This window comes from Pseudorasbora parva, chromosome 21, assembly GCF_024679245.1.
Source record: "Pseudorasbora parva isolate DD20220531a chromosome 21, ASM2467924v1, whole genome shotgun sequence".
In the NCBI taxonomy this organism is placed as follows: domain Eukaryota; kingdom Metazoa; phylum Chordata; class Actinopteri; order Cypriniformes; family Gobionidae; genus Pseudorasbora; species Pseudorasbora parva.
The window spans coordinates 7,644,716-7,670,468 of NC_090192.1; the positions used below are offsets into that span (position 1 = coordinate 7,644,716).

General features: G+C 38.9%; 1 protein-coding gene across 4 annotated transcripts in view; it reads right to left on the reverse strand.

The window, feature by feature from the left end:
* pcdh15b (protocadherin-related 15b) overlaps positions 1-25,753 on the reverse strand; it is a 321,029-nt gene that overhangs the window by 124,680 nt on the left and 170,596 nt on the right. For all 4 annotated transcript variants that reach the window (XM_067430706.1, XM_067430704.1, XM_067430705.1 and 1 more), the window contains one exon: positions 17,757-17,850. In XM_067430706.1, coding sequence (XP_067286807.1) covers positions 17,757-17,850 — 94 coding nt within the window. The remainder of the gene's footprint in view (positions 1-17,756; positions 17,851-25,753) is intronic.

The window sequence follows — 25,753 nt, forward strand, 5'->3', positions numbered from 1 at the left end:
ATAACTTTTTTGTACAGTATGAAAAAAAAAACTAATTATTTGGTGGATGCATTTTTACCCAATTTTAATAGCTAAATGTGCAACATGCACATTTTCATGTCAAAAGAAGGCCTCAATTTTTGTATGACTCTTTAGCCTTTGTAGAAAGCTTATTTAGAGCCTCTACACGTTTCTTTTGGAATTTGCGCCTGGCATGATAAATTAATCTATAATGACGAAATGGGGGTGCAATTCCCCTTTATTCCACAAGGTGGCAATGTCTGATACACAATGATGAAGTGACGTTTCACTCATAGTTACCTCTGACAGAAAACGAAACAATAATAATTATAATCTGCAAAACTTGAAATGGCTTAGTGATTTACTGCAGAGAGCAAGTACTAAACACAATCATATGTTAGTGTCACTGTCTCTTGATGATGGATGTGGTCAAGAAGCTGTCAGTGAGCAAAATATTGATTTTGAAGACATTGAAAATGAGTTTGGAGAATATGCTGGAGATCGCGAATATGAGGCAGATGCTGAATATACTGGTAAACGATCTCTGACGAGGAAATATGATGATGGTATTAAACATCTGCTCAAACTGAACCCTTCCAAGCTCCATAAGGTAACGAAATAGGTTTTATTTTATTCTTCTGTAGCTGTTACATCACTCTAACATCAGGAGTTTTATATATTATCGCGACAGGTAGAGGTCTAACGTTATCCATGTTAAATATAGATCTGGGTAAGGTTCTATATTTAATGTAAGAATGTTTGGCGAAACAGTCATGCATTTAAGGGTTAAGCTATGGAATGGCTTCAGATGACTTTGTCACCCAAACTGACGTGAAAAAAGCGGGGGGCGCCGAAAAGCGCGCTGTTTGCATATATAGCTAGTGCTAGCAAATACAAGTAATGTTAGCTGTCAAGTTAATGTTAAATGCAGCTTAAACATCCTGCCATAGTGGAAAATCAATCAAAATCGATCATCTAATCAATCGACAACAAAGTCAAATTAGTAACTTATAGGTTATATATAGACACAAGCAATAGTATACCCAGATCATCCGATCCGGCGATGTTCTTGTCACGATACAGTCCTTGTTGCCAGTGTTGCCAACTATTTTCCAAGAAGTAGCTAAAGCCGGCCAAAAAAAATCGCTAAATGTCGCTAGATGACGTTATGCGTTAATTAGCATATTAGTGACGTCATCACGCCGTCCTTGCGTTCAGCCTGCGTAACGTTTTTCATTTAGCCTACTATATTTTACAATAATATAATAGCCTACAGCCGATTGTCCAATAAATGTTTTCATTTCCTATACCTTTTTGTCATACAATATATGATATAGTGAATTACAAAAAAAATTATGTGTAAAATCTGAATTGAGAAACTGGATGAACTAAAGCTCTGTGAGAGAGTAATATAAGTGATAAGCACAAGAGATGGAACTCATCATAACTCATTTATTTAAATATAAAACAAAAGAAGCAGATAACATTAAGTGAGAAATCGATGGCAACCTTGTGTGCTCATGTGTAGCTCGCTCATTCACGTCTGCAGGGTTGCCAACTTTTAAGTTTAGGTTGGAGTGAGATTTTTAGAGGGCGCGGGGGGGGGGGGATGCTTTTGATCTTGATTCAGTATCAGTTTATATCTAGTATATATACTGTACATAATAATATGTTTGTTTTGGCACTAGTTTAAACATTTCTTGGGTCAAATTATATGTGCCATTCCTTAATATTCACTTGTGACTGCTTATATAAGTATCATTATTCATTAAAAATATTAGGATGCAAGTTATTTAAGTTTTGAAATTTCACATTTAAAGAAATCTAGTGTTTGATCATCATATCTAAATATTTATTAGAATGCAAAGACTGCAATATATTTTTGAGCAACTAGATTAGATACATGTATATTTATTAAAGAGCCATAAGGCACCTAATGGCATTACAAATAAACATTAATATTTTTTAGCCACAAAATGACTCTAATTTGCCTCTTTGAATTGGAATTCTCTATTTTAATATTAATTACTACACTAATTGTAATATAAATTTTAGAAGAAATACAAATATTAGAAGAAAAATATTTTAAGTGGTCATTTATTGGCAATAATTGTTGCACAAATAGTATTTAGTACCAAAAGATCTCCTCAAAATATTCAATAAATATAATTTAATGAGTATGAGTGTGACCTATTAGTAAGGAATACCTGAGGGATAAATACAAGAATAACATTAATGTTAACTATGTTGAATCTCTATCACTCTCCATAATAAAACGATCCTGTAAATATGGCTGACTTAATAATCAATACACACTAACACTATGCTGTACTGTTTACCAAAACTTGCAGCAAACATCTGTATAGTGAAACTGTTGTGTATCCGCTTAAGCCATTTAAATTCATTGGCACGGCGCTAGAAGTATTGAGCGCTCATGGGCCACGTGACCAGCGCGCACCGCAGGGAGACGAGAGCGTGCAACTCCACTTTTCAACGACTCTGGCTTTAACATTATGCCACATTAGCGCCAAAACGCTATTTATTGTTTGAATTTCATTAAAACACATTAAAAAAAATTAAAGCTTATAGCTTTGTTTAATATCAAAAGCAGGTTTGGCAATTTGGCGTGAGATTGAGTTGGGCGGAGTGAGAGCGTGAGACAGAGCCTGAAAGCGTGAGTATCACGCCAAATGCGTGAGAGTTGGCAACCCTGCGTCTGTCAGCTGCTGTCTGTAGGCGCGTGCAGCTCCCCTCAGCCATTCACTGAACAGGGCAGACGCAGAGAGAGGTGTGTGTGACGGCAGCATAGGACGGCAGAGGGGAAAAAAGACCTCGCGCTCGCAGGACAGTACTGCCGACATTTATAAACTAAAGTAGCTGAAGTTTGTCCAAAAAATCGCTAGAGGGGTCTGAAAAGCCGCTAAATATAGCGACAAAGTCGCCAAGTTGGCAACACTGCTTGTTGCCCATCCCGCGATCGTGGTTTCGTCCCGGGTTACCATGGTGACGGCTGTGAGATGACGGTCAACCCCCCCAATCCCCCCTGCCCCCGCCATTTTTTTTTTTTTTACAGATCTGCATGATTTACGTAGGTCACATTTTCAGGTCGGAAAATCCGGAATTCCGGATTAATCCGGAAAAATCACATCCCTGATATAATTAAATGTTCTCTACTGTTACTTATTTAACTTGCATACATATGATTGTCTTAGGGTCAGGGAACACTGGCAAATGAGTTAATTGCACTAAAACTACCAATAACATATTTCACTCCAAATTTAATTTAATTTTTTTAGAAAAGAGAGAATGAGAAATCATTATCGGTCCCACTTTATATTAGGTGGCCTTAAATACTATGTACTTAGATATAAAATAATAATAATTCAAAAAAGGTACAATGTACTTATTGTGTTCATATTGTATTGCAAATAACTTTCGCTGATATTGAGGTGGGATACGGGTAAAGTTAGGGACAGGTGTGGTGGTGTGGGTCAGTTTAAGGGTAGAGTTAGAGACAGGTGTGGTGGTGTGGGTCAGTTTAAGGGTAAAGTTAGGGACAGGTGTGGTGGTGTGGGTCAGTTTAAGGGTAAAGTTAGAGACAGGTGTGGTGGTGTGGGTCAGTTTAAGGGTAAAGTTAGAGACAGGTGTGGTGGTGTGGGTCAGTTTAAGGGTAAAGTTAGGGACAGGTGTGGTGGTGTGGGTCAGTTTAAGGGTAAAGTTAGGGACAGGTGTGGTGGTGTGGGTCAGTTTAAGGGTAAAGTTAGAGACAGGTGTGGTGGTGTGGGTAAGTTTAAGGGTAAAGTTAGAGACAGGTGTGGTGGTGTGGGTAAGTTTAAGGGTAAAGTTAGAGACAGGTGTGGTGGTGTGGGTAAGTTTAAGGGTAAAGTTAGGGACAGGTGTGGTGGTGTGGGTCAGTTTAAGGGTAAAGTTAGAGACAGGTGTGGTGGTGTGGGTCAGTTTAAGGGTAAAGTTAGGGTCAGGTGTGGTGGTGTGGGTCAGTTTAAGGGTAAAGTTAGAGACAGGTGTGGTGGTGTGGGTCAGTTTAAGGGTAAAGTTAGGGACAGGTGTGGGGGTGTGGGTCAGTTTAAGGGTAAAGTTAGAGACAGGTGTGGTGGTGTGGGTCAGTTTAAGGGTAAAGTTAGAGACAGGTGTGGTGGTGTGGGTCAGTTTAAGGGTAAAGTTAGGGACAGGTGTGGTGGTGAGGGTCAGTTTAAGGGTAAAGTTAGAGACAGGTGTGGTGGTATTGGGTAAGTTTAAGGGTAAAGTTAGAGACAGGTGTGGTGGTGTGGGTCAGTTTAAGGGTAAAGTTAGGGTCAGGTGTGGTGGTGTGGGTCAGTTTAAGGGTAAAGTTAGGGACAGGTGTGGTGGTGAGGGTCAGATTAAGGGTAAAGTTAGAGACAGGTGTGGTGGTATTGGGTAAGTTTAAGGGTAAAGTTAGAGACAGGTGTGGTGGTGTGGGTAAGTTTAAGGGTAAAGTTAGGGTCAGGTGTGGTGGTGTGGGTCAGTTTAAGGGTAAAGTTAGGGTCAGGTGTGGTGGTGTGGGTAAGTTTAAGGGTAAAGTTTAAGACAGGTGTGATGGTGTGGGTAAGTTTAAGGGTAAAGTTAGGGACAGGTTGGGTGGTATGGGTAAGTTTAAGGGTAAAGTTAGGGAGAGGTGTGGTGGTATGGGTCAGTTTAAGGATAAAGTTAGGGACAGGTGTGGTGGTGTGGGTAAGTTTAAGGATAAAGTTAGGGACAGGTGTGGTGGTGTGGGTAAGTTTACGGGTAAGGTTAGGGACAGGTGTGGTGGTGTGGGTAAGTTTAAGGGTAAAGATAGGGTCAGGTGTGGTGGTGTGGGTAAGTTTAAGGGTAAAGTTAGGGTCAGGTGTGGTGGTGTGGGTCAGTTTAATGGGTGCAGCAGGCGCAATGATATAACTCAAGTCAGCACCAAGCAGTGTTTTAAAAAGTTGTCCTAAAGGTTATGAAAGCAACGTTTGGCATATGTTTTCTTTCTCAGTCAAAAAGTCAAGCACTTTTGAATTTACTTTAATTGCAGTAGACTTCATATTATATAAACATCAGATTATTTGTGTGTGCATTTGGTCATATTCTGAGTATAAATGTTTTTTTTTTTTGTTTTTTTTTTTGTAGCTGTAAGCAGCAGTCAATTCAAATTAGAGCTGCATAGTATACAGGGTGAAAGTTGTGTCTGAGAAATGTTCATACAAATGATTGCTTCTCCTCCCTAAAAGTCTTCTATATAAAATAAGTATTTGAACACCCTGCTATTTTGCAAGTTCTCCCACTTAGAAATCATGGAGGGGTCTGAAATTGTAATCATACGTGCACAACTGTGAGAGACATAATCTTTAAAAAAATCACAATGTATGATTTTCTAAAAACTATTTATATTATACAGTAGGGCTGGGCGATATGGCCAAAATTTCATATCCCGATATAGCTCATTTGATATCCCGATAACGATATACATAACGATATAGAAATTTTTCTGTTAATTCAGTTTATGAATAGTCTATACAAAATTGCAATGTGGAAATGCAGTTTGAAATGATATACAAAACAAATAAAGGTAGTATGGACTACATTTTTATTTTATTTAGAACCTTTTTTTAAAGCAAGACTGTTGGTAAAGTTAACACCTGCCTAGGGATGTTAACCGATGACCGTTTGACCGATGGCTGACCGTATCAACGTTAACCGATCAAAGTTGTCGGTTAAAAAAAAAAAAAGATCTCTAAATTAGGCTATTATAGACAGTGGACTAAACACTACTACAGGTGGCCGTCTCATTCCAAAATCTTTTTGTGTGATTGAACATATCCCTCGCACTCAATTTTTCATAACTCGCCTGTTTGTACTTAATAAACCAATAAAAACATTTGGCGCGAGGTCACAGCGTTTGGGTTTGCGCGCTCACAAGGTTTGCAAAAAGTAAACACTCGAGGTTAGAACCAGGGGCTTACATTTGGAAATATATTACATCTTCATTTCAGTGGTAACACATAAGGTGTTGATCGTCTTTCTTTATTATTGTTAGCACTACCTCGAACTAAAGCGGCGTCTCTTCGGAGCTGTCATTTTCTTAAATGAGCCGCGGCAATGATTCAAATGAGCTTCTAACGCTGGACAAACGCCTATATTTACAACGCGATCACCTTGTACCCAAACCATTTCGAAACTAATGAGCCATTTGTCCTCTGATTACAAACAAGCTCCTCGGCGGCGCGTTTGCGGGACTCGTGTTTCGCGCTGTGGGGGATTTTAAAAAAGTGACGTGAGTGGAAGGGAGGCGGCAGCGCGTGTGTGTGTGAGTGAGAGAGCGAGAGAGAGACAGAGGGAGCGCGGCTCGCGGCTGTTATTTCAAATAGCGCAGCATATTTTAAACTAATCGGTTAACCGGTTTCAACCGGCTAATGAGGCTCGGTGGTCGGTCAAGAAAATGTTTAGTTTTCGCCACCCCTACACCTGCCATTAAAATATTTCAATATATGGCTATATGGTGTGCCACGCGTAAAAGCCTGCTGCAGCGTCTGTGTCTGAAGTTTGTTTTGAGCGCTTATGCCACTATTCTGGCATAATTACTCTGAGAATTACCCTGGTCTGAACCGCGTCTACTACCGTCTTCCTCCATGTTTATGTATTGCAGCGTGCATGGGCATGCCGTGGCGTGAGGTGCATCTTGACGTAAAATTCTGCCGTAAAAGCCTTATCGTGGCGTAAGCGATAGAGCCTTATATAAAACGATAGACATTTTCTATCGTCCAGACGATATATTTCGTCATATCGCCCAGCCCTATTATACAGCTGCAAAAAAAAAAAAAAAACTGATAAAATTAATGTTAATATTTGGTACAGCAGCTTTTGTTTGCAGTTAGAGACGTCAAACGTTTCCTATAGTTTTTCACCAGGTTTGCACACACTGCAGGAGGGATTTTGCCCCACTCCTCCACACAGATCTTCTCTAGATCAGTCAGGTTTCTGGCCTGTCGCTGAGAAACACAGAGTTGAGCTCCCTCCAAAGATTCTCTCTTGGGTTTAGATCTGGAGACTGGCTAGGCCACACCAGAACCTTGATATGCTTCTTACAGAGCCACTCCTTGTTTATCCTGGCTGTGTACTTCGGGTCATTGTCATGTTGGAAGACCCAACCTTGACCCATCTTCAATGCTCTAACTGAGGGAAGGAGGTTGTTCCCCAAAATCTTGCAATACATGGCCGCGGTCATCCTCTCCTTAATACAGTGCAGTCGCCCTGTCCTATGTGCAGAAAAACACCCCCAAAGCATGATGCTACCACCCCATGCTCCACAGTGGATGGTGTTCTTGGGATGGTACTCATCATTCTTCTTCCTCCAAACACATTTAGTGGAATTATGATCAAAGAGTTCTATTTTGGTCTGATCTGACCACATGACCTTCTCCCATGACTCCTCTGGATCATCCAAATGGTTACTGGCAAACTTAAGACCATAGACAGTAAAATAAATGGACATAGCGATCCCATAGACTTCAACGGCGGAAAATGAAGTCAAATAGAAGTCACTTCCTGATGTCTGAGCGTACTGCGCAGGCTCAGACTAAGCTTGACAACGTAGATGTGATGTGAGCAAACTGTCTGAGAGTTGTAATTCTTCTAGTAGTTGTGGAAAGTGAAATCTGAATCACGTTGTTTAAATGTTTTGTCCCATTGCTTTTGGCTCACTATGGGCTTCTCCTCATTCTTCCCCTTGACTTTATCGGACTGTATGTCTCTACGTCCCCCTGACTGTCTCATAGACAGTAAAAGATTGCTTCTGAGCGTCTCCTCTTGTCTATATGGTAATATAGTAAAAGAGTTATGATGCAATTGTTAGCCTATTTTTACAAAAACAGCTTCTACGGGGCGATAGTGTAAGATACAAGTTAATGGAGCCTTTTTTGCATTGTCGTGTTTCTTTATAAATAAACAATGGACAAATGGAGTCTTTAAACGGCATGTAAAGTTATTCACTGTCAAAGTGGGAGTCAATGGGATGCTAACAGCATGGTGGAACGCTTTCCGAGTGCTAGATTACCCCCTTGCTTAAGACTGGGATGGACATGTGCTGGTTAAAGCAGGGGAACCTTCCGTGCCATGCATGATTTCAAACCATGACGTATTAGTACATTACAAACAGTAACCGTGGTCCCAACTCTTTTCAGGTCATTGAACAGCTCCTCCCGTGTAGTTGTCGGCTGATTTCTCACCTTTCTTAGGATCATTGAAACCCCACAAGGTGAGATCTTGCATGGAGCCCCAGTCCAAGGGAGATTGACAGTCATGTTTAGCTTCTTCCATTTTCTAATGATTACTCCAACAGTGGACCTTTTTTTAACAAGCTGCTTGGCAATTTCCCTGTAGCTCTTTCCAGCCTCGTGGAGGTGTACAATTTTGTCTCTAGTGTCTTTGGACAGCTCTTTGGTCTTGGCCATGTTAATAGTTGGATTCTTACTGATTGTGTGGGGTAGACAGGTGTCTTTATGCAGCTAACGGCCTCAAACAGGTGCATCTAATTTAGGATAATAAATGGAGTGGAGGTGGACATTTCAAAGGCAGACTAACAGGTCTTTGAGGGTCAGAATTCTAGCTGATAGACAGGTGTTCAGATACTTATTTGCAGCTGTATCATACATGGATTTTGTTTAGATTATGTCTCTTAAAGTGGACATGCACCTAAGATGACAATTTCAGACCCCTCCATGATTACCATGGGGGTGAACTTGCAAAATAGCAGGGAGTTCAAATACTTATTTTCCTCACAGTATAAATTACGCATTTAACGCACATGCCCTGCCTCGGACCTACTTAGGTCATCTTACATTTCATACAGTTGATTAATAAAGAATATTAAAATAAAAGGTATTTTTATATTATTATTATTATTATTATTATTATTATTATTATTATTATTATGTGTGTGTGTGTGTGTGTGTGTGTGTGTGTGTGTGTGTGTGTGTGTGTGTGTGTGTGTGTGTGTGTGTGTGTGTGTGTGTGTGTGTGTGTGTGTGTGTGTGTGTGTGTGTATGCCCTTGTTTATATTACATTGTGGGGACCAAATGGATAGTAAAACCTGAGATTACCTACATTGTGGGAACCAGCCAGCGGTCCCCAGTTTTCAAAAGGTTTATAAATCATACAGGAGGTTTTTTTTGAGAAGTAAAAATGCAGAATGTTTCCTGTGATGGGTAGATTTAGGGGCAGGGGCAGTGTAGGGGATAGAAAATACGGTTTGTACGGTATAAACACCATTACGTCTTTGAGAGTCCCCAAAAAGATAGTGAACCAGACACAGAACACTGTGTGTGTGTTTGTGTGTGTGTGTGTGTGTGTGTGTGTGTGTGTACAAGTAAACCAATAAATTAATAAATGAATAACCAAACAAATACAAATGAATGAACAAGTGAGCCAGCCGGGCCTTTTAGACCAGCAGTGTATTGTTATGATCAGTATCATTTAAAACAAATTTGTACTTGATTCTGATTGGCTGGAAGGTGTGCAATAAAACCATTTAATGCACAGGTAGTTCAGAATCAGTTGAATCACTGTTCTATATTAACATGAACACACATCCCTCACACACAGAGCAGAGGATGGGCTGGGCAAAAAACATACAACAGCACAGAAATGTGTTATCAACGCTGCATCATGACTTTTAGAAGAAAAGAAAAAATAGCTTTGCTATTGAATCGCTACATTATATTTCTCAGCAACGAGGGGGTACAATGCTATTTTGAAGTAATTAAACTCATGCTGCTTCATTGTTAATGGATAGAGAGAGAGAGAGAGAGAGAGAGAGAGAGAGAGAGAGAGAGAGAGAGAGAGAGAGAGAAGAGAGAGAGAGGAGAGAGAAGAGAGAGAGAGAGAGAGAGAGAGAGAGAGGAGAGAGATAGAGAGAGAGAGAGAGAGAGAGAGACTGAAGAGAACGCAAGTACAAATCTCTCTTTGATTGTTAATTCAATTCAAATAAATGCTATAAATAATTAATTCAAATAAATGTAATCTTATGCACTACTATATCTCTGTGTCTGATTCAAAGTGAGCAGAATGCTAGATCTAAAGAGCCGTAACTGACTAAAATGAATAACTGACTGTAAATTTCACAATTTCCGTCAAATATTGCACGGCAAACAACAAAAACAGCTTTAAATTATCAATGCTGGAAAATGACATAGAACAAGTGGGATAATCCACGGCTAGCTGTGCATTAAGAAAGAAATAATGGAGAATGTCAAAAATAATGGAGAATGTCAAAACTAACAGAGAATGTCAAAAAGCGTTAGGTTCTGCCCCTCTCTCACCTAATTGATGACGGGCCGTTGAATTATTAGAAAAGTAATGCACACCTGAGGTGGTAATGCTGTAACAACGCGAAGCTGCGTTACACAGTGCATGTGCATTATTTTCTAATAATTTAGCCCGTCGTCAATTATTCCGCTTATACTACAGTTACCACGCCTCAAAACATGCACGAGATTTGTCAGGTTTTATCCTTAAAACAAGTATGTGAACTACCTCAGTGTGCACGTCTCTTTCAACAGTGTTCAGCGTCAGCGTCTACTAATATGAAACTTTAAGAACAGTGTCTTTATTACCTTGCTAGTGAGAAATGTCTTGTAGCTTTTAAGTAGTTCAACTATTTTACTAATAAAACCATAAGACCTGCACTGACAACGTTTCTGTGTGAGTGTGAGTCTTGTGTGTGTGTGTGTGTGTGTGTGTGTGTGTGTGTGAGAGAGAGAGAGTGAGAGTGTGCTTTACGTACATAATTCAATTTAATTTTGTTGCAAAAAAAACAAGGAAATAATTAGTAGTTTTTATCCTATTGTTTCCCATATTCATCTACTTGATGAGGTGTTGTTGTGGGTTTTGGTTCTTTTGCTGTAGTCGTCTGCAAAGACCTTTCATCATTTGGCAAAGTGATATTGAACTGCGATGCGGTCAAAACCTGCCTGGAGTTACTTTTGCAGTAGCCTGACGTGGTCATACTCAATTCTAGTCAGAATATGAGTCTGAAACTGCTCCATTGGGCTGTGATTATGGGTCGTGTTTCAACCGAACCAGGAAAGACCTCAATTGGATAGACCTACAACCAATCAGATCAACGGAGCGACGCATAACGTTAGTTGTCAAATGTCAATAGAATTCATCTACTCTGTGTTGCCAAGTCTGCGTGTTTTCCGCGATTTGTTTTCCATGTCTGCGGGATGAAGCGACCTCAATTGTGTGATATATAGACCAAAGTAACAGAGGTGTAGTGCTAAAAAAAGAGGTGGGTAAACTATAAATTCTGGGTGACTGCATCGTGGTCACGGTAAGGTGGGCCACTGCCTACCGGTGTATGCAGCCCGATCTCACGGCAATTCGTAGTAAAACGAGGTGGCTAATATTAGCACATATAAGAGAACACACTAGAACATATTCACATTAAACAAGCTGGAATCAAAGAATTTGACTTTTGTCTTAAATTACTCAAGCCGACTAATCGATTATCAAAATAGTTGTCGATTAGTTTTTGCCAATTGCTAACGAGGCAGGTGCAGATTAACGACAGAAGGATGAATTTGGTGCCACATATTTTAATTTAAAGAAAACCCAGTTTCTGTAATTAACAGAAGAAAGACTATATAAGTTGGACTGTATTTTCCACAAGTGTATAGCCTAATGGCTGCCGACATTAACAGATAATTTTGCTAAACTAAAAAAACAATAAAACCAAAAATTTTCTATTGAACACAAAATACACTGCATCATTACAGCTTTTTTTACAGGGTGTCGACATGCTCTCTATATTAAACCAGCTGCCTGTGATTAATTAATATCACAACAATGTCCAGAGTGCCTCTTTGTCCTCTTGAAAAGTGATTGAAAAGTGTCACAAGCTGATTAAATGTACTACAAATGGATAATTATGTCATTTACTGTAGGAACTGTAGGCTATTTAGAGGTGGATAAACTCAATTTAGAGGTGGATAAATGCACTTTGGAGGTGGGTAACGCTATTTCTGAATTTTGGGAGGTGCGTAAACAGCGTTTACATCCGTTTAGCCTCCACTACATCCCTGAAAGTAACCTTTCCAAAATAACACATTTTACCCCCCAAACGACTTTTTTTCCCCCCGAATTTTGTCACTGGGAGCTACTCTTTGCATTAAGAATACGGGCCCAGGAGTTTTGGAAGTGAGGGTGTTTCCCCATGACAACATAGTTGCTTAGTCTCTTGCTAGATCATTCTGCATTCATTTATGTCCATTCAGAGTCAATCTTGTTTAGTTTTTTTCCCCAGAAACATAAAACATTGCAGGGAAATCCCAGATGGTCCAGCGAGGAAACCAATAATCCATAAAAAAATCAGATTTTTTCCCTTTCCCTGCTGCTTGGACTTATTTGTTATTTTGCTGGAGTATTTGGCAGATCGGCCCTGTAAATTTTTCATGTACCGGCAATAAAGCCTGCTGAGTTTGCACTACGCTGTGGGGGTAACATAAGGTAAACTGATCTTGAGCTGAGGCAAATGCACACAAGCTGCTTTCATTTGTCAACAAACACAGGTTCACGTCTTCTGATTAGGAACGGCAAGGATACAAGCTTTGAACCGACAGACAGACAGACAGGCAGGCAGGCAGCGAGACAGACAATTTTTCAATTCTGAATTCTTTCCTTTCCTGCAAAGACAACAAGAAAACCTTTATGGCCAATAGTCAAGTCTGTGTACACAAGAACGACATCCGGCTGTGTATGTTCCACTAACCAGTTTGGGGATGAAAAAGTCTCTTGTGGACTTTGTCTCTGTGAATCAGTCTGGCTCATATCGCTCCTACTCCCTGAGCAAAGCAAAGAGCAGCCCGAGTGACCACAGCAGGCACAGAGGTCAAGAGCTGAGTTTCACCCAGGGCCTTTAGAAAGGGACCCATTTTCCCAACTCACCTCTTCAGAAAAAGGACTAAATTGGATAATGACCAGGTGGTTTACCAAAGGTCACTGAATTTTAAAAACCTTCCAGACCGCACAAGCTCCCCCGGCCTTACGTCTCAACTTCATCCTTGGTTCTTAGCCTAGAGTAAAGCAGAAAGGTCAGGCAGGGACACTCCTGGGTAAATGGGAAGATGGGAATGAAACCTGCTGCACTGTTTTCTCATCTTGCATTCATGAGCTAAGCACACAGGGACGTCTTTCTCAACAGGCCAGGAAAGAGGAGAGATCAAGGCTCTGAGAATTTTGCCAATTAAGATGTGCTTTGAATTATTCTAGAGGTTGTTAAAGTATTGTAATCGCCTTCATTTGTTTGTAAAGTCTATGCTAACGTGACAGTGAAGGCAAAGATATGTGACTGTGATGTAACATAATTCCACCATCTGACAACCACAGTGACAAGTTTGGCTATAAATGAACACCATTGTGCTTAAAGCAGAATATTTATGCACTTTCTTCCGGAGGAAGGCAAGTGATTATCCTTGAGTTTGGAGGTGAACACATCACATGTCCTTGAAGCTGGTTGTAAATCCAGACATCTCTTTTATTGATGAATACTAAGTGAGATTATCTCTGTTGGTTCATCCAGTAAGGGATATAGGCTCGATGAGAGATTGGAGTGAAAGAAGGTGCTTCATAATTAAAAAGCCTGTTTGGCTCATTTATCTCCATCATTACAGCATAATCACTCTATTGTAAGATGCACCTCATTTTCCTCTATTTAGATCAATCCCTATGAGCCTTTTGTGAGAGTGGAGTGCACAGGTGAAACCAGTCAATGGTGACTGCTAGGAAACTTACACCATGAAAGGAAATCAAATCATTTAGCAAAAGAACAAACAAAGGACAATCAGTGAGTGAAGGAATCATTTGTTTGATTGACTCGCGTTATTGATTGATTCGTTACATAAATGAATCCGGGTTAGACTTCTCTTTACTTTGATTCTGATTCTGAAAGTATATTTATATAATTAGTATAAAAACAAACAAATCAAACACCTTTGCAAGAAATGAATGAATAAACAAACAGCAATAGTTTGATTGAATGAGTGGCTGATTGACTGAATAAATTAAACAACGGAAAGCTTAATGCAATATATAAAATAAAATTAAATCTTAAAAATGTCCACTATTGTGAATATAGTACTAGTGGTGCACTGAAATTCTGAGATTGCAGTTTTCGGTTTCGGCCTAAATGGTTTTGAAGGGCCAAAAAACAAAGTAACTTTTAATTTACATTTATCTAATGGTGCATATTGCCTATTTTGTGCAGTTTTGCACACGTAAGTTTGGATTTTCGGTAAAAATACACTTTGATTCATCACTACACGTATCTGTTATAGATGAGCAATATTACACTATATGTCTGTGTATCAGCACGGCTGTGATTCAACCATAGCCACCAGTTTGCAGGCCGAGTGCTGCAGGTCACATCAGCGTGCTGATATACAGCCAAATCGCATGGCTATGAGTGTGATATTGTGTTTATACAACAGTTTGACGGCAGTATGTAAATAAATCAGAAACAACAACAGTGTTTTGTGCAAAAAAATACTTCCGCCAAAGATTCAAAACTCAAGTTGACAGTTGAGCCCAAGCCTACATTACTAATTCTAAAATGTCACTTTAGAACCATAAAAAACATTTAAAAAATGGACACAGTGTCCGTGACGTCACCCACAGGATTCTGAACAGCAGTTCTAAAGCGTAAAGTAGAGATGAGCTGGCCGTTGCCATCTTGGCAGCGTGTCATCGCGTGTCACGCCCAGGTAACAGAAAATGGGCAATGAGGCGGGACGTGGGCGGAGCTGAGGTGAGGTGACGCGATGACTTACGCCGCATTCACGCGGGGCGTAGGCGTTAACGCTTGACGGAGGGTGTGGCTGAAGCCGGGTGCTGCCGCGATCCTCATAATGACAACAGCCAATCACATTAACTTGCCGCTTGGACCAAAACACAAAAAGCCTTTTTATGACAGCTAGCCTGTGAGACGAAATGGATGCCGATTTGGTTGTATGTGTGAGTGTGATTGCCCGTGTAGTTGTTGTCAGTGCACTGCACAGGTGCACTAAGCTGTTAAGTACATTAAATCCTGAAAAAGCGCTCTGACAGCGGGAATAATATCACGTAGTTGTCCGGGAGCTGCGTCTGGATGGTTCACAAAGCAGTAATGAACGCAATTGGCTAGCGTCTGCTGTAGGATTTTTGCATACGGCGATCTGATTGGATGACGCCTGCACTGGCGCTTGAAAAGTTGAGAAATCTTCAACTTCTGCCGCTTGCAACGCGAGTGAAGCGCCGCGACGGAACCCACAATTCAGTTCGGCAACGGATGATGTCACCCATTCAAAGTAAATGGGAAGCGTTAACGCCTACGCCCCGTGTGAATGCGGCGTAACAGACACCGGATAAATGGCAATCAACCTGTCACTCCAAGTGGCCACGCCCTTAATTATGCAGAACTTTAAGGCTTTCTATAATGCAAACAAAAAAAATTCACCCCCTCACAGTTGTCATGAAGGGCAAAAGCCATATAGACAAAGAAGAGACAAGTTGCTCAAGTTTAGGAATAGGAATGTTGTCCCATTCTTGTCTTATAGAGGCTTCTAGTTGCTCAACTGCCTTAGGTCTTCTTTGTCGCATCTTCCTCTTTATGATTTGCTAAATGTTTTCTATGGGTGAAAGATCTGGACTGCAGGCTGGCCATTTCAGTACCCTGATCCTTCTACTACACAGCCATGATGTTGTAATTGATGCAGTATGTGGTCTGGCATTGTCATGTTGGAAACTGGGAGCGTATGGGAGCATATGTTGTTCTAGAACTTGGATATACCTTTCAGCATTGCTGGTGCCTTTCCAGATGTGTTAGCTGCACATGCCACACACACTCATGCAACCCCATACCATCAGAGATGCAGGCTTTTGAACTGAGAGCAGATAACAACTTGGGTTGTGCTTGTACTTTTTAGTCCGGCTGACATGGCATCCCAGTTTTCCAAAAATAACTTCAAATTTAAATTCGTCTGACCACAGAACAGTTTTCCACTTTGCTACATGCCATTTTAAATGAGCCTTGGCCCAGAGGAAACACCTGTGCTTCTGGATCATGTTTAGATATGGCTTATTTTTTGACCAATAGAGTTTTAGGCAACGGCGAATGGGACAGTGGATTGTGTACACCGACTGTGATTTCCATTACAGTAGCATTCCTGTATGTGATGCAGTGCTGTCTAAGGGTTTGAAGATCATGGGCATCCAGCATGGTTTTCCGGCCTTGACCCTTACACACAGAGATTGTTCCAGATTCTCAGAATCTTTGGATGATATGATGCACTGTATATGATTATAACTTGCAATGTTTTCTCCGATAAACTCTTTTCTGATATTGCTCCACTATTTTTTGCCACAGCATTGGGGGAATTGGTGATCCTCTGCCCATCTTGAATTCAGAGAGAAACTACCACTCTGAGAGGCTCTTTTTATACCCAATCATGTTGCCAATTGACCAAATAAGTTGAAAATTGGTCATCCAGCTGTTCCTTATATGTATTAACTTTTCCAGCCTCTTATTGCTACCTGTCAACTTTTTTGGAATGTATAGCTCTCATGAAATCCAAAATGAGCCAATATTTGACATGACATTTCAAAATGTCTCACTGTCAACATTTGATACGTTATCTATATTCTATTGTGAATAAATAATACGTTTATGAGATTTGTAAATTATTGGATTGCTTTTTTATTCACACTTTGTACAGTATCCCAACTTTTTTGGAATCAGGTTTGTACCTAAGAGACATGAAACTGTTCTCAGTGGGTACATGAGCACTGAACGGCCACTGATGTCCTAAAGTTTGCATCTGTAAAAGCTTGTAAATCAAATGTAAAAATGTAAGTTTAAAAAAACTGCTGTTTATATATGAATCACATATTCAAGGTCCAAATAACTAAATTTTCACCTAAAAAACGGTTAAAACTACATTTTGTGACAACAACGTTTTTTTAAAACTTATGCTGGATTTGCATGATTGCCATGACAGTTGCCACAGGCTGATCATTACTTAATATATTTTTTAATGTAGTTATACTAAATCAAATACTTTGCAAGAAATGAATCAATGAACAAACAACAATCAGTGAGTGACTGATAATAATTCCATTGTCTAACTGACTGACTATACAAATTTTGTACTGATACTAAATTTCTCCATCAATACCAATAGCCGATTATTCTGAATGATTTCTGCCGATGCTGATAGTTTGAATTTCTTAAAGTAAAAAAAAAAATCTAGTTGGGAGAGGTACTGATTTAGTACCATAGGCGTAATTTGTGGGTGGAACATGTCCCCAAAACATTTTGCTAGGGTCGATATTGTTGACTTTTTTGAAACATCTCGCACCACGGATATACCTAATAGAAAGAAACATTTTCATTTGATTACCAATTGTTTTTTTTTGTGTTAAATAAGATGCCCCTGCTCTTGATACAGAATCACGTATGAACACCTTTGGTTTTAATTAAATAATTAAAACCAATAATTCTGGGAGTACACTACTCCCAGCACATCTTTATAATCGTATCTAACTCTTGTGTCTGCACTTCTTTGCTTTAATGTAAATAATTCCGCTAGACTTTCCTTGACATGTTGTACTGTGTCTACATGTGATGTTTGTTTAAGCAGAAGATTCAATTACGACCTTTTAAACTGCAGCTATAGCAGTGTTTTGTCTTTGGTGGGATGTGATTGACTGACAGACTTCAGTCTTACCCCATCTGGTTTTCCATCGGAGGCTGTGACCGTTAGCGTGTAGTGATCAATGATCTCTCTGTCCAGTGTCTTCGCCAGCAACAATAGTCCAGACCTGAAAGCACAGATTATGTTGAAAACCTGAGGACAAGCACGAGTGGAACAGTGTGTTAAAATTCACGCCATGTGCTAAGAATACAGAACTGGAAAAAGCCATACGCACGACAGGCCACAGCTAAAATCCAGACAAAGTGAATCATTTTTGGCTGAAATTAGTTCATCAAAAATGGGCTGGATGGAATTATGTGCTGCTGAATTGCACGGCCAGCCAATATGTTCATGCCTTGCAAGACTTGTGCCACTGTGGAAGGCTGAGGATATTTTACGTGTGCCTGGGGACGATTAAGACTGAATTAATTGTCAGGCAACAGCAGCCATAAGTGAAACATTGTGGCCCATTCAAATGAGTTCTGGTACACAGTGCATTTGTTCACACATTTACCTTTGTTTACATGGCAATGCAAGTTTAATTGAGAACTCGTTAAGCAGTGAGTGAGCCATACAACAAACTGTGGACAGTTAAAGGGATGGGTTACTTAGAATGTTTATGCTACCAATACCAAAACTAACTAACTACACACTTTATGGTATATTCTATGGCACTAATAGAGGTTAGTTGCGCATTGATTTAAATGAAATAGTTGGGAAGTGGATAATGTACTATGCTCAATGTAGGGATGCACGGTATACCGGTACTGGAAAATACCGGTATATATTTTATTTTGCGATATCATAATTTTGCACATTTCGGTATATGCTATTTTTCCGAAGTTCACCACTAGATGACAGCACGCTACCCAAGCTGACCCGAAATCTGTCACTATTATGACCTTAAGACTTCTAAAGAGATCGACAGGTCAGTGATCATTCAAACCATCTCATTTAGACATTTATTTTCTTTAACACTGATGAACGCACACACACAGCCTAACATAAGATCTAATATCACAAAATCTCCAGCTTTCGTTTCAAACAATGACATTTAGATTTCATTATATTTGCATGCGTACTATTGCTCAATTTACATTCGCGTTAGACACAACCGACTGTGTTTATGTGAATACTCACTAAAGACGGACATTTTTACATAATTCTGTGTATTTGACTGTTTAAGGAAATGTAATTTGTAATGTGCGAGCTCTACGTTACGTTACAGGAGTGTGTGTGTCGTTGTTATGAGCTCATGTCTTCTGTAACTGTTATTACGAAATGCTATAAAATCGCTTGCATGTTCAAATGATTTCCGTTCTCCATCCCGAGACGAGCGTGAAATGTTGAATCGGATTATGCAGATTGCTTTAGTGTAGTGCGATGTCTTTTGAACCCAGAACCAATTTGCTAATTTTGAGAGATTTTTGCTGTAATTATTTCTCACAAGAAAGTTTTCAAATGACTGATTTGGTGTGATAAGCTTTGCTAATTAATTTACTAATAAAAATTTGTGGTGATTTTCCACTTTATAAACTCAAAACTTGCATAATTGTACTCATTCTTGCGCAATATACTCGCGCTAATATCAGACCGTGTGGTATCGATTTAATATCGGTACTTCGGTATTAGATTGTGGTACCGTACCGGAGCCAAAATTGTGGTATCGAGCCATCCCTAGCTCAATGCGACTTTTTTATTTTTATTTTTATTGCAGTTCCAAGCTAAACATGGATTATTGATTGTCTTGTGGTGTGACTTTCCTCATCATAAACTGATACAAAAACTTTTTTTTTTTTTTTAAATGAAAATATGCATAAAATGAAATATATTGACATTATCTAATGTGGGTCTATTATCCAAATAATATATATTAGCATTAATTAAAAACAATTTTGTGACCCGTGGAGGGACTAAATATTTCAAATTGGACAATATCTTGGGAATCTTAGAGAATTTTCAGAGGGAATAGCTGTCCATATAACTGCTGGTCCAGGGTTTGCTTTCTTTGTAATAATGTAATTAGCTAAAAGGATCTCTGAAGAGCGTCAAAATATTCAATTTCCAAAGTTTTTTTTTTTTTGCTTTGGTGAGCGACGTAGCCAATTATGTTTGTTTGTTTGTGATATGTTTGTTGATTTCTCAAATGCAATGGCCAATAGCAGGTGTTTAAAGTGCCCTATTATGGTTATCCGAATATTCCCTTTCATGCAGTGTGTAAAAACGCTGTCTGTGAATGGAAACATTATACAAAGTTGTAAAGTCGAAAGTGCATGATAAATAAATTGGGATTGTCTCCCAAAAGAAAGAATCGACTCTGAACCACTATAAAGAGTAATTTTTTTGTTTTGAATCTTGATGTTTCTAGAAAACACATTTGCATAATACCCGCCTATGTTCTGAGGTGTCTGCCCGCTTGCTCTAGAAAGATGGGCACTCAGTTTATTTGGACCAGCTGCTCCTCAAGTATAATTATGGATGTATATATTTTCTTACCCGTGTTCAAAATATGTATGTTTTATAATGTGTAGGTCTCTGGCTAACCGGCTATATTACGTTATTACTGTCTTACTGAAATACTTCTGCAAATGAACTGTGGGCCACTATTACCTAAAACTGTGTCTATTAATGCAGATTGTCTGTCATTCGTACTACTTTTAGTAAAGATGAAGGATGGAACAAGATTTGTTTTACAAATTTTAATGTTAGATCAGTCGTTAATGTTAACGCTCGGCTAACAAATGCAGTTCCCACATGTGCACCGCATAACATTAGAAATATAACCACACATGGATTTGTTGATGGACATACTTTAACTTGTTAATGCTGATGGTGACAAATCACAGTTGCAACATCAAACATGTACCTCAAACTGAGTAGTGTATCACTGAGAAACATCCTGCTCAAATTGCCCTTACGATTCAGGTTGAATAACTCGTTTTTCCGACGTTTCACCATTGGACTCAGTGTTACTGTTACTGTCTTTACAGTGTATACAATCCCCTTATATTGCCCAATCAATATTGCCCAATCGATGAGCTGACCAATCGTAACAGTCTGAGCTATCTGGCCAATCATAGCAGAGTAGGCTTGAAGAAAGGAGGGATTTAGAGTGACTCATCCATAGAGACGTTGAAGAGAATCATTGAACAATATGCGGTGTATATTATGAGAAAATGAGGAAAGTGTTTTTTGTTCTTTGCACAATGTCTAGGCAATAGGATAATACTAAATATAGACCTAATATATTCAGAATTTGAATACAACTTTTATTTTCCATGCTTGAAAAGCTTTAATACATAGGCCCATCCACATAAATGTGGGATTCACTCTCACAATTGCGATGACTGACACAGTGATAATCAAAGGCTATAGCAAAGGATGAGAAATACCCTCACTAATTTCTCTGAGATTTGATTCTGGAACCGGGCCTGGTCCAAAAGCAGGATTTTACTGCATTAGGTAAGGCAATTGTTATTTTTATTTGTATTGGCTGCCATGCCATATCACACACACTGTATGCTTTGTTTTCTGTAAAAATTAACAGTTTTTCATGAATGTACACTTTAATAAGTGTACTGGCCAAAATTCCTGGCCAAAGTCCTGGCCAAATTCCCTCGATTGGCCCTTACCAATCATGGCCTCCTAATAATCCCCATCCACTGAATTGGCTCTATCACCCTCTCTCCTCTCCACCTATCGCTGGTGTGTGGTGAGCGTACTGGCGCCGTTGTACTGTGGCCGCCGTCGCATCATCCAAGTGGATGCTGCACACTGGTGGTGGTTGAGGAGAGACCCCTGACATGAGTGTGAAGCGCTTTGGGTGTACAGTAGTACATTTGAAAGCGCTATATAAATGCCTCATTCATTCATTCATTCAATAACAAATAATTTATCTGGAGTGTTTATGTTATGACGTGTAGTTTGTTGCAAGCAAAACATAATATCAAAACTATATCATGGAAATATATAACACTATAACACACTCATCCCTGGCGCCAAGCCTTTCAAAACCACAATGTGAAGTACAAAAAGACAATTGTAGTCCTTATTCCAGTGTGTTGCTTCCACATGATTTAAATTATGAAATAGAGATTTGAATAAGCATAAAATGGGAATGCTTCAGGGTGGTTCAACTAGGATCTTATGGGCACCAGTGCAAAAACACTAGATAATCAAAATGTGTAAATGTGAATACAATTAATTCATCATTTACTCACCCTGGTGTTAATGCTGTATGCCCTCCTGTATGCCTACTGTTTTGTTTTTTTGTTAATACATTATTTCAGTTAAAGATATTTTGAGAAGTCCTATTTATTTAATTCCTTTATATGGTTCATTTGATCCAGTTTTAAATCCTCATGTTCTGTTGTTTATGCTGCTATTTGCTAGCCTGACAAGCCAGACCCACATCAAGATGTTTGGTCTGGAAACTCACCATAGACAGGGCTCAATCCGAGGGGCGGGATAAACGGTTGTCTTTCAAACTCCCTCTGTACGCGGTAGGATAGCGCTACAACTAACCAGAGCAACGAAGGTGAAACAGAGCTTGTTGATAGATTAAACATTCGCCGTATCCGGTCGGCTAAACTCCGAACACATCTTCCCTTTTTAAGAATGACTTCAGTGCCGTTCTTTGTTCTTTTCTCAGAGAAAAGCTTAACTCCAAGTCTTCCAGAGTCGCGGTCAAAGCTGATTCGAAAGACCGCCGCCGTTCGCCAGTTTCTGTGTTTACTAGAAGCACGCAAACGCAACTCGGCCGTCGTCATTATAGCCCCGCCCACCGACTCTATACACGATGTGATTGGCCCGACAAGAGTTTGGCGTTTACAGCTCAGAAGGGTATTGAGAGTTGCTAGACGACACTCGCGGGCAGATTAGATTTGCTGCCGCTAGGGTGTGTCTAGATTTCTAGGCTAGCTATTTGCGTATTTAAAGCTAGTTTAATTTAAAATTCTAATCTTAATGGTAAATGGTTGACTAATGAGCTTTGGTTGTCAGTCAGTAAATTATCTAAATGATCAAAATGCGCTTATTTTAATTCTCAGCCAGATTTGATAAGCTGCACGAAAGTTCACTCTATCTCAAAAACTTAACACAAACTGAGACCTGATGTGAGATTTGATCGTAGCCAGCGCTCAAGTCATTATTGATAAATATGTTAGAAAAAAATAAGAGCTACTTTAGTACTAATTTAATCCCACTTTTATGCTATCGACTTTGTTGCTATTCAAGATTCAAGTATTTCATTATTTTCTATCATTTGATAAATAACTGCTGTCTTGTTGGACAGAAAAAGCCACACACACACACACACACACACACACACACACACACACACACACACACACACACACACACACACACACACACACACACACACACACACACACACACAAACACATTATTTCAGCACAATTAATGCCTTCTTAAATGGATTGCGAGTGTTTATTGAATAAGATGCAGAGCTGAAATGCGCAAAAGTACCACAATTATTTTTTGAATTTGCCCTTTCATGTTTTCAAATAGCCAATAATTCTGTCTTGACGCAATTTAAATGTCCCCTGAAACCCCATGGGATCTGTGAAGAAGGTGGACACAACCGCAGTCATGCTTTCTCCAAATGAAATAAACAAATTCAAAGCGGCATCTTTAAGACTCCAGAGGACCTCATATATATTCATCACACATTCACTGCAAAGCATCGTCTGCACATGTCTAAAAGCATGCATGCACCCTAAATTACTCCCCTACTGAATAGCATCAATAGTAATGATAACCAGAGAATACAGATTTTATTATTGTTATTATAGGCTGCAGCTGCAAAGATAAGCCAAACCAGACAAGCTTTTTATGGAAATGCATATATATCTGGGAGATTTTATGAATAACTGAAAATGAACTGTATGACATTTATATGTCACACAACTTGAAATTTGTTGTGATTTGCACATGATGTCGCCACTGAGTGAAAATTAGGGGTTGTGGATCAAGTTTTCTTCTTTTCTTTTCATTATTAAAGAGTTTGGTGTACTTAAAAAAATAGACTAACGTTTAGAGCTCTTCAAACAAAACTAAAGTTGAAAAAGAGACTGAAGTTACTTCTCTCTTACGTCAGGCAGAATACATTTGAATAAATGCACTTAAACGCAAGATTCCCCACAGCAACACATCAATAATGACAGAAACTTGCCCCTCCAGTCACATTGAGGTAAAATAAATGTGACATGTCGAACACCATATTACACTATGTAGAAAAATCTGCTAAACATTTGTGCTATTCCTGGCTGTGTGTAGCACCTACAGCTCTACATACCCTTTTGAGGAATCCCAATGTTCAAAATTATTGAATTAAGATCAGTTTGTAATCTTATATGTAAACAATGTCTATGATCATTCCAGTCATTTTCCAACCTTTTGAATGTAACATTTAAGTCCAGATTGTTTCATAAATGTCACAATGTACTTTCATTAAAAAGTTTGAAAATACCTGATATATAAAATCGTGTCAGAAGAGCGCAAGGCTCATGGAACTTTGGTTTTGACACGATTGAACCACGTTCGAATCCACATTTTGCAGAATCTTCTCCCTCTTCTCCCTTTTCCCATCACATATCACATCAGAAAGGCATTTACTTTCAATAAAAAATAAGAAAACTTAAAAATGGAAATAATGAAAAAGTGCGTAACGAAAATGTTTAATAAAAATAAAAGTTTTTTTGGGTAGGGTTAGGAGTAGATGTAGGGAGGGGTTTTATTAAGGATTTATTCTTTCAGGATTTACTAAATGCCGAAACAAGTTTTTGAAGTGATCAACAAGAACGGTGGGGCTACTCACTACTGAGTCCTTTTTTGACACTTTTAGTACTGTTGTGCGTTTATTTTGGGGCTATGGTCTTAAACTTTTGATCAGCTGATAAACGGCCTGTTTCAGTTTAAATGCAGTTTTCAATAAATTGCCTACTCTCTATTTTTTGTCTCTTGCTCCTGTTTCTTCTTTTGGCATTTTGAAGCAGCACTTACAACCCGATTATGATCCACATGTGCGAAATGTGTTAAACTTGCAATGCATTCCCTGGTCTTACGATTTTGTTCAGGAGTGTATGACTGATTTTTATTTATTTATTTATTTATTTATTTATTTATTTTTTACAATTATAGCAAATTCACAGAACTGAACTTTTTAAACACTGCAATTTTTGCAATTCCACTCCCTTACATACAGAACAAAAGACACTTGCATCAATAAATAGTCTGAACAAATGCATTTTTTAAAATACAGTGCAAAGTCTTTTTAAGATTAATGCTGTTGCATATTTTTATTTATAAAATATTAACAGGCAAAATAAATGTACAATGTCTAATGTTTTCAAATGGAGAACATAAATAAATGAGAGTTGAGTCTATCAACAACCCTTAAATATAAGTATAAATAGTTTAGTTTTAAACTACAGTTTGTCAGAAAAATAAACAAAATCGCAAATCATCGTTATTATAGAGTCCATCTCATCTGGCACGTTCAAACATGTTATTTGGCACGTTATCAGAATTATTAATAATGTTTGTGTCGGTCTAGATTTGTGATACACCTGACAGAGCGCTGTTTTCTATGCATTTACACAGAATGTCTCTCACAGAGCTATGCCTAATAATTCATTTCAACAGAGCTGTAATTATTTCAATGTTGATTATATAAATGTTATATAGCAGACGTTTATATAATTAAAGGAGATTTAAACGAGTGGGTCTTGTTTAAAGTTACATACGGTGACTAGCCTATGCTGGAGACGACCGGTGAGTAAATGGGAGAATGCGACTACACAAGATGAGCATAAACAGAAATTTATTTAACATAAATTTGGCACTTGAATTTCCAACATGCTCTTATTCATGTAAAGTTACCTCTTTATTGTGACATGGCGGATTACCTGACTCCTTGAGTTTGTCTCATAGTAGCATCCCATAACATCTTATTTGTGTCCATCTCATTTGTGCAGTACTGGTTATGTTGACTAAAGTTTATAAATTAA